The sequence below is a fragment of the Sebastes fasciatus genome, chromosome 13 (assembly GCF_043250625.1).
Source record: "Sebastes fasciatus isolate fSebFas1 chromosome 13, fSebFas1.pri, whole genome shotgun sequence".
In the NCBI taxonomy this organism is placed as follows: domain Eukaryota; kingdom Metazoa; phylum Chordata; class Actinopteri; order Perciformes; family Sebastidae; genus Sebastes; species Sebastes fasciatus.
This window is the reverse complement of record NC_133807.1, coordinates 25,323,201-25,340,256: the sequence shown is the minus strand read 5'-3', so window position 1 is coordinate 25,340,256 and position 17,056 is coordinate 25,323,201. Positions and strand designations below refer to the sequence as shown.

Below are 17,056 nucleotides of genomic sequence, written 5' to 3'. Positions count from 1 at the left end.
ATAGAAAGCCAAACACTGCGTCGAGATCAGTCCCCATTCAGACATTGTCACCATCCAAGGACAGTCAAGAGACTAAAGCACTTTGTTGAGAAGATGTGTAAAAACAGCTAGTCCCCCATCCTTAAATAATAACTACCGTTCGGGAGAAAAAGGCGCCGAAGAAAAAAGCCGGGGAGACGAGGGGAAGACAGATAAAAATGTCTGTGTGTGCTCTAAAGGACCAGGGGCCTTTCCACGCGACTGATCTGAGAGCAAAGGCTTAAATACAGGGGAGATGAGAACAGATTCCACCAGTCAGCCGGCGCTGGCGTCCTGATACGACACACATCCGACATCTGAACACACTGAAAAACCCACTTACACTACGCACTCATGGACACACATATACAGTATGTACACTTGCAAATTAACACACCTCACATTACAGACCGAAATGACCCACAAGTGGGCTTATTATGGTCTGGCTTCCACCGCTGGTGCACATAAATACAAACACACATGCACACACAGCGATGCTTGCGCTGTGCTAAATGAAAGCTCTGTGTCAGGGCTTCATCACGTACGGCGCAGCTGCCTGCAATGCCTGCCACATTAAGCAAGCCTAATGGGCTTTCAGAGCAGCAACGCTACGTGCGAAGGGTTGTACATTCTGGAGCGTTCTGTGGAATCAGCGGGACATTCGGTTTGTCAGGGTATGCATGTCAGTCTGTCGGGGAGCCTGCCGGGCCTGGCTGGTGGAGGGGTTTTGTGCATACCGCTAGGAACATGGCTTTATTTAGCTCCGTTAGTATGAGTCTGCGTTCACACATGAAAATATTGTTTTCACACAGCCACTGCATTTCAAAAGAGAAATGGAGCCGTGATTTAACAAGATAATAGGGCAGGTGAGTGAGGTTTGTGGGAAAGAGAAGCTCACGCTGGTTAGGAACATTTGCATTAAAGAGCTGCTTCCGCAGGAGAATAACTGTGCGAGCGTTCGGGGTAAATATTAGAGTGTGCAGCCAGGAGTAGAGCGAGGTTAAAGCATGGCAGATTAGTCGGGACGCCGAGGAGGAGCAGGGGTACACATTAGACTGTGAAGCCATGTGTGATGATCCTGCAGGTTTCCAAATGAGCTCTGATTAGCCCGAGAGTGATTTCAGCGGCTCTCGTCACATCAAAAAACCCAGCCCTCCTCCTTTAAAGTCTACCTCTCTTCCCTCGCTCCTGCTCTCTGATCACACTAGTAGAATACAGAGAAATAGGGGTGGGAAAAAAACGATTCACCTATGTTTCGCGATATTTTTTGAACAGATTTTTTAATGCCAGAATCAATATATTTGCTTCATTTGAGTCTATGCAGAGGTGGAAGGAAGTTACCGCTTTTGTTGTTGTAGTCTGAGTAACGCGACGTCATATGCGTTCCGTATCCTAAACGAGAAAGCAGAGAACAGTGGAGGGTCTGCGTGGATACGACCTGCACCCTCACATTTTAAAATTCAAAGTGTTAAACACTACACATTCAGTAAAGTATGGAAACACTTTGGGTTTCACACATTGCAGGAAAAGCAGAGCTAGACATCACGGCTAAAACTGCATTCTAAGGCTGTTATGGACAGGAAACGTTATTGTATTGCGGTAACGTGCGGTCAAGCCAGCCGTCACTCTCATCTCTGTGATGCTATAACTGTAGAGCACCCATATACTGACTTTTATGTTAAATTAATTCAAACAGCCCCGATGGAGCTGACCATGGATGTTTAAAATAGAACGAAGCTGTTGGGAGAGCTAGCGATGGACTTGGTGAAGTAAGCAGAAGTATACACGTGAGACTACATCCGGCTTTCAAAATAAGGTGTTAACAAAGGGAGCTTTATATACAAAATACATATATAGAAAAAAGATTGATTGGAATATATTCACCAGAAGTATAAAACATTACATGTCCCTTATACATTAAAAATAAAATACCACTAATTTGTGAGGGAAATGTCTTTATTCTTTGATTTTTGGCTTGCTGGAAAAAATTTAATAAATAATTCCTGACAATGACTGATATATTTGACTTCAGGACATCTCTGACTACATACATGATGAAAATCAAACATTTTTACCATATTAATTTAGATATTTTCCAAAATAGAAGTCCCTAGAAGTGTATGATTCAACTTTTTCCCATAGTCTGGTGTTAAAAAAGTTAAGAAAAATCTCAATAAATTGCAATATCGAATCGCAGTAGTTGTAGATTTGCAATACTTAAAAATAGTAATACATATCGAATCGGCACCCAAGTATCGTGATAGTATTAAATCAGGAGATAAGTGAATTGTCCCAGTCCTAAAGTGAATATACTTCAGCCAAAATTCATATGCCAAAATTATGAGCACCAAAACGTTGTCTGCGTGCCTGAGAAAAGCTTTTCTTAATTTCATCAAACCAAATGTTGCGCCTGTGCTTCGGGGCTGAATACAGATAACAAGTCAATTGATTATTAATGCATTATTAATACCCCCCAAGTGCCGGGTCACACAGATAGTTGGATTATTTTCACGCAAATGCACACCCACACAAACACACACACAAACACAGCGCCAGAGGCCAAATGTGTCCGATGGAACAGAGCGTACGCTGCTCAAATCCAATGTTACAGAAAGCAGCCAAATTAAGATGGAAAAAAAAACAGCACCGACTCAAATTAGAACAGCACCTGGCCAATCAGAGCTTACACAGAGGGAAAGCTAAAAGCAATGCTGACACAGGCGTACACAAACACGTTTTAATTTTAACCCGCCCTCCCCTCGGTTTTTCTCGACTCCTCCCGCTTTCATCCGAAGCCCCTCCCTGTGGCGCTTCCTAACGCTCCTCCCCCTTGCTCGTCCTCGCTGTCCATCACCCAGCGGCTCGTTGGCACAGAGCTGACTGCGAGCGTACAGCAGATGGTGTGCTGCTGTCTGTGTGGCAGGCCACTAGCAGGACACCCAGCAGCCCCTCCTTCTCTCTCCTCGGCCCTCTGCCTCTCCCCTGCAATCCCTCCTACACATCTACACACACCCTCCAGCATCACTTCGGCCCAACCAGGTCACCTGCTGCCAGGCTAACAGCTAGCACACACACAATGAAATATCTCATGGTACATGGCACATTCAAGGAGGTCACACATATGGCACCATTACATGCACGGATTCCCCCTTATATTCCCGCCACGCTCCAACTAACATCGAGATGACAAGAAATTTTATTGACATTCACACATACACACACTCTCTCTACCTCGCTCACACTCTCTCCGTCTCCTGTAGAGGCAGTTTGGTTAATCAAGTGCAGTGTTTCCAGCCTGGTCAGCAAGTCAATACGCTTACAACCTTCATCACGTAGCTGGAGTATAAATATTACATGTTCATTTGCAATAACCTGGTCAGGCCAGTCGCAGAGCACAGCGAAGCCAACAGCAGCTCATGTGCTACATTACAAGCTGGCTCAGTGAAGCAATACAAAATATACATTTTATTACTGTATTTTAGGGGCTGTCTATCAATTGAAATATTGAATTGCAATTCATCACATGATTGTCCATAGTCAATCGGGATTTTTGTAATCTGTTTTAAATGTACCTTAAGGGGAGATGTGTCAAGTATTTATTACGCTTATCTCAACATGGGAGTGGACAAATATGCTTGCTTTGCACAAATATATGTATATATTTATTATTGAAAATCAATTAACACAAACAATGACAAATATTGTCCAGAAACCCTCACAGGTACTGCATTTAGCATGAAAAATATACTCAAATCATAACATGGCAAACTGCAGCCCAACAGGCAACAACAGCTGTCAGTGTGTCAGTGTGCTGACTTGACTATTACTTGCCCCAAACTGCATGTGATTATCATAAAGTGGGCATGTCTGTAAAGGGGAGACTCGTGGGTACCCACAGAACCCATTTTCATTCACATAGCTTGAGGTCAGAGGTCAAGGAACCCCTTTGAAAATGACCATGACAGTTGTTCCTCGTCAAAATTTAGCGTAAATGTGGAGCGTTATTTAACCTCCTTTGCGACAAGCTAGACCTGGCAGGTACCAATAGATTCATTAGGTCTTCTAGTTTGATGCCAGTATGTTCACTCTAGCTTTAAGTCTCAGCCCGCGATAACCTTCAAAATCGCAAGTTGCGTTAAAGATATTAGTGGCGTTAAAAATAATTTGCGTTAACGCGTAACTATCACCTTAACTTTGACAGCCTTAAAAATCATACATTACTAGGGTTGGGGGAAAAAGTCGATCCAGCATAGTATCGCTAGATTTTGAGTGGCTATATTGTATTGATACACCGATGTCAAGTATCAATCTTTTATTATATATACTATTAACCTCTTAACAATTTCCCAGCCGCTATTCTGTCTGTCAGAGGTTGTAGCGGGCTCAGTTTTAAAGCTAGAGTGAAGATACTGGTACCATATGAAAAACATAAGGAATCTACTGGTTTGCTACCAACTGTGTCATGTTATCTTTTCCGGAAGAACGCAAAATAATGCTCCACATTTATGACACATTTTGGCGAGTAAAAACTCTAATGGCCATTTTCAAAGGGAGTGAAAATTGCATCTTGTTAGATAAAACAGATGTTGACAAACTGCATAATTTGCAGGGGAAAAAAGGTTATATATTGCAATATATCTTATCGCAATACTCAGTATATTGCAAAATGTTTAAAATTGAAATAATACTGTATCGTGGAGACTTCCACCCCCAGTGAACATGTACAGCATAAATACTGAATGCAGATAGACATGAGTTTAGTGATTTGTTATGTAATGTGACAATATGAAAAAATCCCACAAAATGTTCATATTTATTACACACCTGGTGCAGACGGAGCAACGTTGCTGAAAGCCACAGCGCAGGTGATGATGATCCAGACTGCTAGAGCCATGTTGGAGGCTGACCAGCGGGGGTGGGGGGGGAGGCAGGGCGAGGGGGCGGCGCTAAAGCGTAGAGGCGGTCAGCAGCAGGCACAGGTGAGTGGGGCGGCACCTCCTCAGCTTACACCCTCCCAGAGGGTGATCCTGCAGGGAAAGAGGGATAGAAACATCAGAGGGGTAAGCGCCTCATAAACATTTGCATGTAACTGGATGTCCATAAAAAGGAATTATTCCTCTGTTGTGATTTTCATTCTTAGCCCTCTCAGTATGGCATTTGAATTAGACAGTGTTGACTAATTTATTCTGCATTCATCGCTGGAATATGTGATAATAACTCTGCACTAAACTGAGTGGCTCATGAGTGGTACAGCATACTAAACGGTATCAGAGGAGAGGAGAGGAGAGGAGAGGAGAGGAGAGGAGAGGAGAGGAGAGGAGAGGAGAGGAGAGGAGAGGAGAGGAGAGGAGAGGAGAGGAGAGGAGAAGAGAAGAGAAGAGAAGAGAGGAGAGGAGGCGAGGAGAGGCGAGGAGAGGAGAGGAGAGGAGAGGCTCCCCCTGTGGTGGTCAGGTATAATGATCAGACAGGGAGATCTGAGGCCATTTTGTGCAGGATGGCATGGCAACAGCTGTTACCACTACCAGCTCATCACTCCACAGTGTTTGAACGCTTGATTGAATCAGACATGCTACATATGTTTTGGGGCTGTTAACGGGGCTATATTCAACATGTGAAAAATACACATCTTCTGTGTGTGTGCGTGTGTGTGTGTGTTTGCGTACAGGCATGCAGAAGCCAAGCGAGACGGTGAAAAGCGGTGACTCAGTCAGCGGTGCCGTAGGGCTCACACATCTCATTTGCCTAATGAAATAAATCATAATCTGGAACTTCAGCTCTGATTTCTTGACAGTAGAAAGTGCTCTGCCCCCCCGGGGGCTGGGAGACAGAAAACAGTAGAGACGGTATTGTTAGAGCTAATACTCCTCCTGCTGAGCTCGCTGATGAAACAGACAGATTGGACTGCATCTGTCTGTGTTTCTGTTTGTGGATGCAATTTTATTTTGAAGGGGGTTTAGAGGATTTCCTTTGATCTCTCCAACCCCATAACCCCTTTATTTGATTGATCTAACAACGTATACCGCAGGAGGGCATAATGTAATAGATTAAACATACTCTCTCACAAACACACACACACACACACAGGTTCGGCTACTACAGTACAGTGTTGACTTTTCAATGACTCCATTCAAGTCATGCATCACTTTTAAGTTTTAAGGCATAGTCATTAAATAAAAACATTATTTCCTTAGAGTGTGAGTCGATGTTGATCGATTTGTGGAGCATGATAGCTCACATTGACCACCCGCTGCTTTGCTAGCGCTGTGTGACTAGAATTGTTTTGCCCACCAGACACCGGTAACTCCTACAGACTGTGTATATATAGATGGACGACGCGTCTCCACGTCCTTCCACTGTACAGTACAATACAATACATCCCAGATAAGGGAGCTGCCATCTTGAGATTTTGCCGTCATTTGGAGCCAGAGTCTGCGCAGTAGTGATCTAGTGGTGGAGCCGTGGCATTGAGGTCCCGTCCATACACTCGCGCAAATCAATCGCGAGCCGAGCACGGCCGCAGCTTGCTAGCGAGAGAGAGAATCCCAGCTGTCAATCATGACATCTCACCCATTTTTTATAGCATCAAATAACTGATTAAAACCAAATTTATTAGAAAAATGAACACTTGAACAAACATCAGCGTGATCAGAACTACCTAAAATGACAGAAACCATCTTTGGGGAAAATGTATTTGACGTAGACTTTTTCAGTTTGGCCCATGTCCCATCCACTAACATGAAGGGGGCGGGGTTTATAACCTCTACTGCAGCCAGCCACCAGTGAGCGAGCGAGATATTTTGGCTTCACTTTTTGTGGAGCTGTCATGTCATCCATCTTAATATAGAGTCTAAAGCTTCGGCACAACTAGTTTCACAGCTCCAACTCTACAAATTTGTGCTGCAGATAATTTCACAGCCAAAAATTCCAACGGTAGCAAATATGTTTCTATTTTATATCATGTTTTAGCCATAAAATGTGATAAATCTTACAGATGCTGGATTAAGCACATATAGAAGAATATGTGAAAATGTATATCTTACTCTGAAAATATTGAAGCAAAAATTCAAAATAAATATTTTTTCATTTGTAACCCTAATACTAATCTTGATTTTAAACTTTATCTCAAAATATAAGTAAGACACTTGGAATGATAAAACTGTCCAAAAAGGCCCTGCATTTGACTAATCTTTTGATCCAACACACACAACGACATGCAGTCACGACCAAGCTCTCTTCTCCTGGCAGCCAAGATGGCAGATCCTGAGCGACTGGGTGGCTTTACCGCCTCTCTTCATCATCACTGATTTGGCTTCCCCTCCACCTCTCCAGCCCCTCCTCTTCCTGACCTTCTCTGATATTTACCCTCCTCCCCAGTGGCAACGCCCGGCCCGCAGCCACCGACCTGCCGGGGTGTGTGTCGGTGTGTGGATTAGTATGTTGGATGTCGTGGAGTACGAGCAAGACGGAGTGAGAGAGGAGGGGAGGGCAAACAGCGAAGAGGGAGAGGGAACGCAAGCAGAACACCGAGTACAAAGCACATCCGCAGCAGCTGCTCTTTACACCGACGTTTATTTCTATCGTAGGCACAACACACAAACACAACCTCTGCACCAGTGCAGCCTGCGCCTTAATTTGAGTTTGTTTGCGACCACCCTCTATGACCAGAAGCTGAGAGAAAAGGACACGCTCAGAGGGAGGGCAGGAGAGACAAAGAAAGAGTAGAAAAGCGGTAAACAAATAGCATTTGACATGTGATGTGGTACTGTCGGAGCCTTGGCGGCACTCGCTCTCTCTCACGGCCTTTCCTCTACCGCTGCTCTGTATTATTAATGGTCAAAAAGTGATCCCCTCCTGTGCTGTGACAGGCCGTCGTTTTTTTCTCTCCAACTTTTGTGGTTTTAATAAGAAAAATCTGTCTTTCCTCTTGTTTCTTTTGACTCTGCGTCTGTCTGTGCTTTTCAACAATAGCTCTCCTGTGGTCTCTGAAGATGAGGAGGGCCAGAGAAAGAGAGCAGGGAGGGAGGGCAGGTTGGGGATTTAGGGAGGGAGGGAGGGAGGGAGGGGAAAAGTGCAGGGTGGATAAATTGATTTCATTTTGTGACAAAAAGAAAGGCTGGCATTACACAACACTCCATTTCAATGTGGTAGGAGAGCGGAAGAGGAACGACGGATGCAGTTGCGGCCAAATGAAGGAAAAGAAGAAACAAAGGAATGACAGAACGAATGAGGCATCACACAGCCTGAGTAACTAATAAACAAGGAAGAGAAGGAGCAAAGGAAGTAAGGAACAAACAAAGTAAGGGAAGGATGACTTTCTGTATAACGAGAATAAATAAGAGAGAGTGGGAGGAGGGAGAAGCTGCTGAAAATAGCCAAGAGAGAAGAGCAAAGGAATAGTAAGAAAGCGGGAAGTAATGTCAAAGGAGAACGCATATCTTCTGCCTGAGTCAGTCTGCCTCTGGGTGGAGGGAGGTTAGGAGTCTTTGGAGGGTGTGAGATGGGTGCCTTCACCCTCCAAGCTCTCCCTACTTGGAGGATGTTACGCACCCGAGGCCGGAGGCTGACCTTTTGCACTGATCACATCCACCGTTATTATCGTCACTTTTTCTCTTCTAATAGAGCAGAGGAATATCATATCCCTGTGAGACCGGAGCCCACAAAATGGGAGAATGGACCGCAATTTCACCGAGCTGGTGGAAAGGTGAGGAGGGCAAGCAGGAGAGGAAGTGGGAGGCAGGGCAAATGACAGATCAGTTGTATAAACACAAAGACACACGTGTGGCTGTCAAACCGAAGCAGTGGCGGGGTTATCCTGAAGTGCACAGCTCAATCTTGTTTGGGATGCTACTAGTGTTGTACGGTGGGCAACTCCGGGTCTGAAAAGTGAAGCCAATGCTGAAGTGCCTTAAACTTGCCTTCTTTCTAACAGCCAGCAGGGGGCGACTCCTCTGGTTGCAAAAAGAAGTCTGATTCTATAGAATGAGAAAATGAGCCTACTTCTCACTTGATTTATTACCTCAGTAAACATTGTAAACATGAGTTTATGGTCTCTACCGTTAGTTTCAAGTCTTCTTCAATACAGCATGATGTTCATTTAGTAAATTATGGTCCCATTCAGAGTCAAATAGACCATAAAGCAGGGGATGCTTTAGGGCGGGGCTACTTTCTTTCTACTTTCTTTAACCCTTTCACTGAGTGTTTTGAGCGCCACAATATGCAACCAAGGGCTGAAACGCTAACAAAATGCCTGCAGCTAGCTAAGAACGTTAGATTGCAGCATGTCAAAGGATTATTTTAGTGTCCTGTGTCTACCAGGGGTGCAGTTGAAAATGATGACGGGATGAGACAAGTTAGCAATTAGCGAGCTAATCTTAGCTGTGTGTTAGCAAGTTACTGTAGTTATCTAAGGAACTTGCAAACATAATACTGCATAGCTTTTATAATTCATACACATTCCACTATAACACAAGTAGCACACTGTCAGAATGCTTTAGCTTAACTTACAGAAATAAATTAGTCAGCCTAAAACTGACATTTAGACAGAATTCTTGCTGCACACGGCGGCATAATGAGTGTCAGGATCCCACAGTTCTCCCATTCTTCCTGCTCATGCCTCATTTCTTATTGCCTGTATCTTCAGTTTTTTTTGTTTGGCAGCTTAGTTCTTTACCCTGTTGGTAGTGCATCCCATTACACAGCAGATTTTAGGCATTTTTCTTTTGTTTGCTAGCAGATGTAATTGACAAGGACGCACCTTCACGTAATACAAAGTCAATGGAGAGCTATGAATCGTTTCCTCTTCAGTGTGGGAAGGACTTAATTGCGCTCTGTCTCTATGTCTTAATCAGCATTCGGTTGTACTTAGCTCCGCCCTCTTGTGTCACTTCTCGTTGCAAAAAACGAAGATGACGACAGACAAAATGCCGAACTTGAGGCTTCAAAACGGCTGTCCACAAAACAATGGGTGACGTCACGGTGACTACAGCCATTTCTTATATACAGTCGGTGGTCTAAACGAAGCAATGGCAGAGTTACCCTTAAGCGCACAGCTTGTACTCATCTTATTTGGGATGCTACCCTCTGTTTCTTCAGCTATTAATTTTTACAGGCTGCCTTGATCCAAAGCAAATAACCTCATTATCCACTTCTATTGGATCATTACGATAATCACCATGATCATTAGGATCCGTTTGCTTTAGCCGACATGCTCGTCGAGATCAGAGTGTCACAAGTCCTTTTTATACGGGGCGGGGGGTACTGTTAAAGGCTGCGTGCGTCTGTCACGAGAACCATTCATGTTTACCCCGTCATGCAAATCATTTCTGTACAGAAGAAAGCGGCATTTAGGAACATTACCCGACCAGAATCAAAAGGAGGGAGAACAAAGAGTTTACGTAGACAGTTTTTGCTGCATAATTAGAAACGCTGGTGCAACTCTCAGAGCTGCTATAGCTTCAGGATTTCTCTCTTCTCTCCGAGGGGGAATCTGATATCAAGGTGGGAAAGACAAGTATGATAAGTGTGAGTCGACTCGGTGCACGTGTGTGACCGGGCTGCCCTGTGGTCAGAAAGCTTTAGATCCACACCGCTGATTGGACCAACTCTGCAGTACATATTCCTCTAAGACCTTGCCAAAGATGCTTTGCACTCATAAAGTTCTTGATTAGCATTCCAATATATTTGAAGATGAGTTATGTTACATGAACAAGTGGAAATCATGCAGGGCAACGGGGAGCAAAGCGAGGAGCGGGAAAAACACAAACAGATTTATTTGGCTTGGAAAACACTTGTGATTGATTTAAAGATTTGACAGTCATAACTTCTGACGGTCTGCTGCTCCATGCAAAGAGAAGTCTTTGCATCCTAAGATGAAGCACCAGCATTTCCCATGCTATTAGGATTGATGTTTATGCCTCAGATGCTTCAACAACAAATAGTTGGTTCAGTGGCAAAGCTCCCGCTATGAAGGGAATGATTGCCTCCTAGCAACCGGCGCAGTCGAGCGTGCGAAACTGAATGGCAATCACATCTCACTTACAAATCAAAAAGCGATGCAAACTGCTGCATTAAATATTTGTAATCAAGTAAAAAATTCACTTCAGATAAACTTCCCACATCCACTTAAATTGGAATAAAAAGAAAACAAGTACTTTTTTTTCACGAGTGCTGTTGGGATTTGGTTTCAGTCAGGTTTGAGACAGGCACTTTATTTCAGAGGAAAGTATCAGTAGACTCAGTGAAGGCTAGCCATGTAGTATTAGAGTTTGATGAGACTGCAGAGAACGACAAAAACGTATGCTTCGCCTGGGGGCCTCTAAGTAATTCTCCCTCTGACTCATCGGCGCTGAAGCTTTGTCACACTCGATACTCTTTTGTACTCTCTCGAGTTGAGGCAAGAGGGAGCAATACGAGGAAGTGTAACAATAAATGAGGATGAGATAGAATTCATTAATTACTTCTTCACCTCCATAAAACTAATCACTCGCCAAAGTGAATATAATTATCCTACTTTTCCTTTCGAAACGTAGCAGACATACCATGAAATATCATTACCATCGCCATCTGTGATGGAGGTTTGCTGAGTGGGAGGCTGTGTTTTTACTGTCAAACCTGCCTTCCAGGATGCTGAGGTATGACAGTCGAATTTAATTCAATGATTATTCAAATTAGCCAAAGTGGTGATTTGGACACACTTACACTTACAGTGTGTGTGTGTGTGTGTTAAAAGCCCACCATTAACGGAGCGCATGGAATCAGATAACTGATTATGAGGAAGAGTTAGCTTCAATCACGGAACTGAAAGTGACATCAAGAGCAACGGCTGGCACAATCTGACACCATTATCTATGAAATTCAAAACAACAGGAAATATGTCCTTTTAGTATTTAAAGTGGCAATCCGTAAAGCCCCCCCTCCAGTGTATTTTGGCATTTATATGATATTTCATATTTATTTTTAAGTTGATTAGCCACACTTTGACAAAATGTCTTTGCTAAAATGGAAATATGACGTGTGACTATAGTCGAAGCTGCAAGTCATACGTCGTCATCATCCAAGCAGCAAACCGATAAATGTGTTTATCCGTCTGTCAGTTTGTCTTTCTAGTTAGTTAGCTAGTTATGTAGTTAGCTAGCCCAACTTGTTGCATTAGCTATCTGAGGGTTTTTATTTTATTATTTAGTGTCCTCCACCTTAGTTTAGTGTGTCTGGTTGATTTTGAATTTATATCTGAGTGAAAACATTTGAGAGTTTAGCAGTCTGGAGTCTTTTTGTTGATACATGACCATAGAAATAGAATAGAAAAATTCTGTTTCTATGTACTGTGGGAAAACTAAACCTTACTGTGCTTGTGCTTCATGTATACGACAAGATGGTATATGAAAAATATAATATAATATAATATAACAACATTTTAATGGTAATACAAACTAGAACTCAGCAGTGAATAATCTGGCCTCTTGGAGTGTAAATATACTGGGATGTTCAGTTAAATATTGCTTAAGTGGGAAGAGAAACAAAGTGAATAACAAGTCCATTTATGGGAATAAAATGACCAGTTTATGGACACATCAGGTGGGATGTGTCTCAACTGTTTGATTGCATTAGAGAATTGGCAAAGGGTAACATTGCTTTGGCTAAATAACAGGATGTGGGACACGAAGCATGATACAAAAACAAGATGTTCTGCAGATTTGGCTGGAACGTCTGGATGTTCCCAGAAAAAGAACAAGAGTTGTTTGTCCCACTGAAAGTTAATGAGAAATGTGCTGAGAATGTGACTTTTGTTAACATGACGGACATGGCGGGCTGAAGGATATCTGTAAACAAAAGAAAGGAGGGTGGGGGGAGACATCCACCTCTGCAATACATATTGCAATACTTTCATCATTGGGCCACAGGCTCAAACACCATTGTGTTACCTTATTTGGCGATAGATACCGAGTAGTGCTGTCAAAGTTAACACAAATTCGTTTTAAGGCCACTAACTTCTTTAACACAGTAACGCAACTTTGATTATTACGTATTGTCACAGAGGAGGCTAAAAAATGCTCCAAACCTGCGTTAAATTTTGGCGAGGAAATCTGTCATGGCCATTTTCAAAGGGGTCCCTTGACCTCTGACCTCAAGATATGTGAATGAAAATGGGTTCTATGGGTACCCACGAGTCTCCCCTTTACAGACATGCCCACTTTATGATAATCACATGCAGTTTGGGGCAAGTCATAGTCAAGTCAGCACACTGACACACTGACAGCTGTTGTTGTCTGTTGGGCTGCAGTTTGCCATGTTATGATTTGAGCATATTGTTTTATGCTAAATGCAGTACCTGTGAGGGTTTCTGGACAATATTTGTCATTGTTTTGTGTTGTTAATTGATTTCCAATAATAAATATAAACTCTAAACTTGAAAAATAACAATTTCCTACAAATTGCATAATCCCACCTCTGAACACTTAACAGATGACAAAACAAGATCGAATCAATGTCACTGCAAAAAAAAAAAAAGAGAAAAAGATGGATCGTATAAACGGCCGTCCTCCCACCCCGTTCATTGTTATCTTGCAGTCGGGCCGATCGCTAATCTCCCTAATCCTTTTTGGTGAGGCTATCGCTAGCAAAGACAACATAATAGCATTAGATATTATTCCTTCACAACAACCTGATTCTATTACATTTGCATTGACGCTCAGCAGCCCACACGGTCTCTCGGTCATAGCGAGGACTGTAATGTTCACACTGGAGAATCCATTCAGGATGGATAATGTTGTTAAGATCGCAGCGACTACACAAGCACATTCAGGTCAAATCATCCCAACACTTCTCCATTTACTGGGGTAGGTCAGTTAAGGCCGGCGCTGTGGTGTGGTAGTATCTCGCTGCCTGGCTGCAGCAGCAGGGCTGTTTATATAATGACACCATTGTGCCGGCTGTGTGCAGATGGAACATCAGAGCTCTTGTAATGGCCTGTGTATTAGGGCCAATGTGTTTGATTACTGACTCAGGGAGAGCGGGGATAGGCTGTGTAGTCAACAGGGAATAAGGCTCCTTCCAAAACAGCAACCCAGGGAAAAAAAGACCTATTTGAAGAAACAGAAGGAGAGAGGGAAGAGACAAAAAAAACAAAAACAGGGAGAGACTTTAATGGAAGTGTGCTTTAAGGGAATGCAAATGAGACAAGGGAATCTGCAGAGCTGCAGAACACAGCGGAGGGATATCAAACAGGGCTAGTGTGGCTGTCAAAGAGGTAAAGGCAAAGGGAAGGGGGGAGAGAGAGAGAGAGAGAGAGCCCCTCTCACTTTATTCAATAGACACTCCTATACCACTTTTTCCTGCTTCAGCATCCGCCCTCGGCTGCAGCTCTCCACAAACCCCAACCCACACACCTCCTCATCTCTAGAGTCTACACTTTAACTACTATATATTTCCGAAACAGTAGTAGATCTAAGAAGAAAAGCCTATAAAGCAGCGAGTAAGAGTCCAATATTCCTGAGTGACAGTCGTACATGCTAATCAGAGTCCACGAGTATCTGACTGCGTGTGATAACGTGGCTTCATCTGTGAATGAGCGATAGAGATAGTCTGCCCCGAGCCAGCCGGCGTGTTCGTCAGCAATGACACCGCGCAGCAGAGAGCGAGCGCGCTCCCCGGCCCGGTCTTCAGTGTCTCCAGTGTGGCCTGTGATTTATTGTGGCGGCGGAGAGCTTGTCACTGTTCATTATTGCTGATGCAACAGGAGGCAATGCCACCACCCATCAATGCTCGCCCTGTGATGCCCGCCGCAGCTGCCAGAGGAAGTGACCTCACCACCCACCTGTCTTCTAACGCAAACACTGGCTGCAGCCCCGCTCTAATGGGATCTAATATCTTACAGCGATGGAACCTCTGACCCAATTTGGCAGCCATCTCTTAACCAATCACTAACCATGGGAAAGATCATACATTAAAGGGATAGTCTCTGTGTTTTGAAGTGAGGTTGTATGAGGTACTTATACAGTCTATGTTTCTGACAGGGAACTGATGACATTATGTATGCTCTCACCAAAGCAACCAGACTCCATTGAAAAAATTAGTAATTATACCTCGCAGAACACAGAGGTTGCTGGTCAACCACTGCCTCGATCGGTCAGTTTGTTTGTGTTATAGTGTGACTTTGGTCAGTTCGGATTCACCAAAGTCACACAATAACACAAACAAACTAACTGATAGAGGCAGTGGTTGACCAACAACCTCTGTGTTCTGCGAGGTAAAATTGAAAGTTTTTTCAATGGAGTCTGGTGAGTTTGGAGAGAGCAAAGATGGATACAACGGCTTCAGTTCCCGTCTGAAAAGGCTGTCTGATAGCAAGGTAAAGCAGTGAAAATATTTAAATTATAGCATACACTTAAACTGATAATGTTTTTTTTAGGTGAGCCTTTCTTATAGGTGTCTAAAATACATTTGGCTGTCCACAGCAGTACATTGCTTTGCTCCCGTTCTGGTACTCCTGTCTGTTTCTCCAAGCTGGGGGCGTGCCGACCGTCATCTACTACAGGTAATGCACTGACTATGGATAAGTACCTCATACAACCCCACTTAAAAACACCCGGACTATCCATTTAATTCAGTTTGAAAATTGCAATTCGGCAGTGACAAATATGAGATGTCAATCTATTTTTTAAACACCTAGAAGACGGAGAAAGTTGAGCAGCCCAATTTGTGCCACATCTCTCCGCCGAGACATAACTTCCTTGTTTCTGGCTTTTGACTTTTCCTCTCACCCTCCCATCTCTTCTCCCCTGCGTCTCAACCTCGCAGTCAAATTAGATAAACTCCGTATCAGTCAACCTGCGCTGTCAACTTTGTCAGAGTTGCGTCGCAAATCAATAGGAGGAAATGAATAATTCACTGTGACCATTAAGTCTACACAAGAGTGATAACTGCCGGCCCTGACATTAATCTTATGAGCCACCAACAATGGATTATGATATAACATGATAATGTTATGAAATTGTACTCTCTGGTGAATCTTGCTCCCTCCCGCCCTTTTGCATTGAGCTGTTCCCAGATGTCACTTGGCTGTGACTGGCAGGCTGCCACCCCGAGTGCCTGTGCACCGCCAGGCCCGGCTAGATCCATCTTCATTAGGGACAGAAGCGCTGTGAGTTGTGTGTGTTATTATCAGTGTCTATCTATTAATCTGAAAGCTCCAGCAGGGCAACCCCTGCCTCACTGTTGCGCTACGGTTCACCGTAGCCAAGCGTACGCTATGTTGAAACACACCACGGAGGCACACAAACACATGGAAGTTGTACTGTATCCATCTGCACACACAACCCTTTTACACTCCCGCCTATCTATCCACAGCTCTCTCTAATAATGAGCAACAGACTTAAACAATTTGCAGATAATTCATGCTCACTCCTAATTGGGAACGATAGAGAATAATTACGTGTGGAAAAAACTAATTTTTTAATTCTGCAATCTGTAGACGCCCCCTCCCAAGTGTTGATGTCGGTGTATTGGCACGTGATCACGTCTTGAAGCATTCACATACGTGTTCAGCCACATGCACACACTCACACATGCACACACACACACAGAAGGGCCCACCGGGGCGCCACATGTGATGTTGACCCAGTTTAGATCTGTGGCACAAAGTAGAGCAGGGATTCAGAACAAAAAGAGACAGTGACATTTAAAAATAGGTTGACATTCTTTTCATCTCATTGCTGAGGCCCATACAATGAAAGTATCCATCTTTTGTGTCAGCGGCACCATCGACTAATTATTCCGTCACATCTTCAACTTAGAGATCCACTCTCTGTACGGGCTTAGGTTTCAGGGAAGCTAGTTGGAGTCAGGAGGGTCCGGCCGACCAAAAAACCAAACTAAGACGTAGACATTTTAGCTTGGAACAGCTTTGATCTTTCTGTGCTTCATCGTGGTTGACAATAACTAATTCTTATCTAATTTATGGGGAAGTGTATGAAGTGGTGTGACGTGAGGTGAGCTGAGTAGTTGGAACATCTGAGCGTAATGTACTGATATTGTGTTTTAT

At 43.6% G+C, this 17,056-nt stretch overlaps 2 protein-coding genes across 9 annotated transcripts in view; one reads left to right on the top strand and one right to left on the bottom strand.

Moving 5' to 3' along the window:
• adgre5a (adhesion G protein-coupled receptor E5a) overlaps positions 1 to 17,056 on the top strand; it is a 219,560-nt gene that overhangs the window by 61,240 nt on the left and 141,264 nt on the right. The window lies entirely within an intron of this gene.
• Positions 1 to 17,056, bottom strand: part of adgrl1a (adhesion G protein-coupled receptor L1a) — an 86,694-nt gene that overhangs the window by 65,360 nt on the left and 4,278 nt on the right. Inside the window, exon 2 of the mRNA XM_074656427.1 lies at positions 4,843 to 5,045. Coding sequence (XP_074512528.1) covers positions 4,843 to 4,912 — 70 coding nt within the window. The 5' untranslated portion in view covers positions 4,913 to 5,045. The remainder of the gene's footprint in view (positions 1 to 4,842; positions 5,046 to 17,056) is intronic.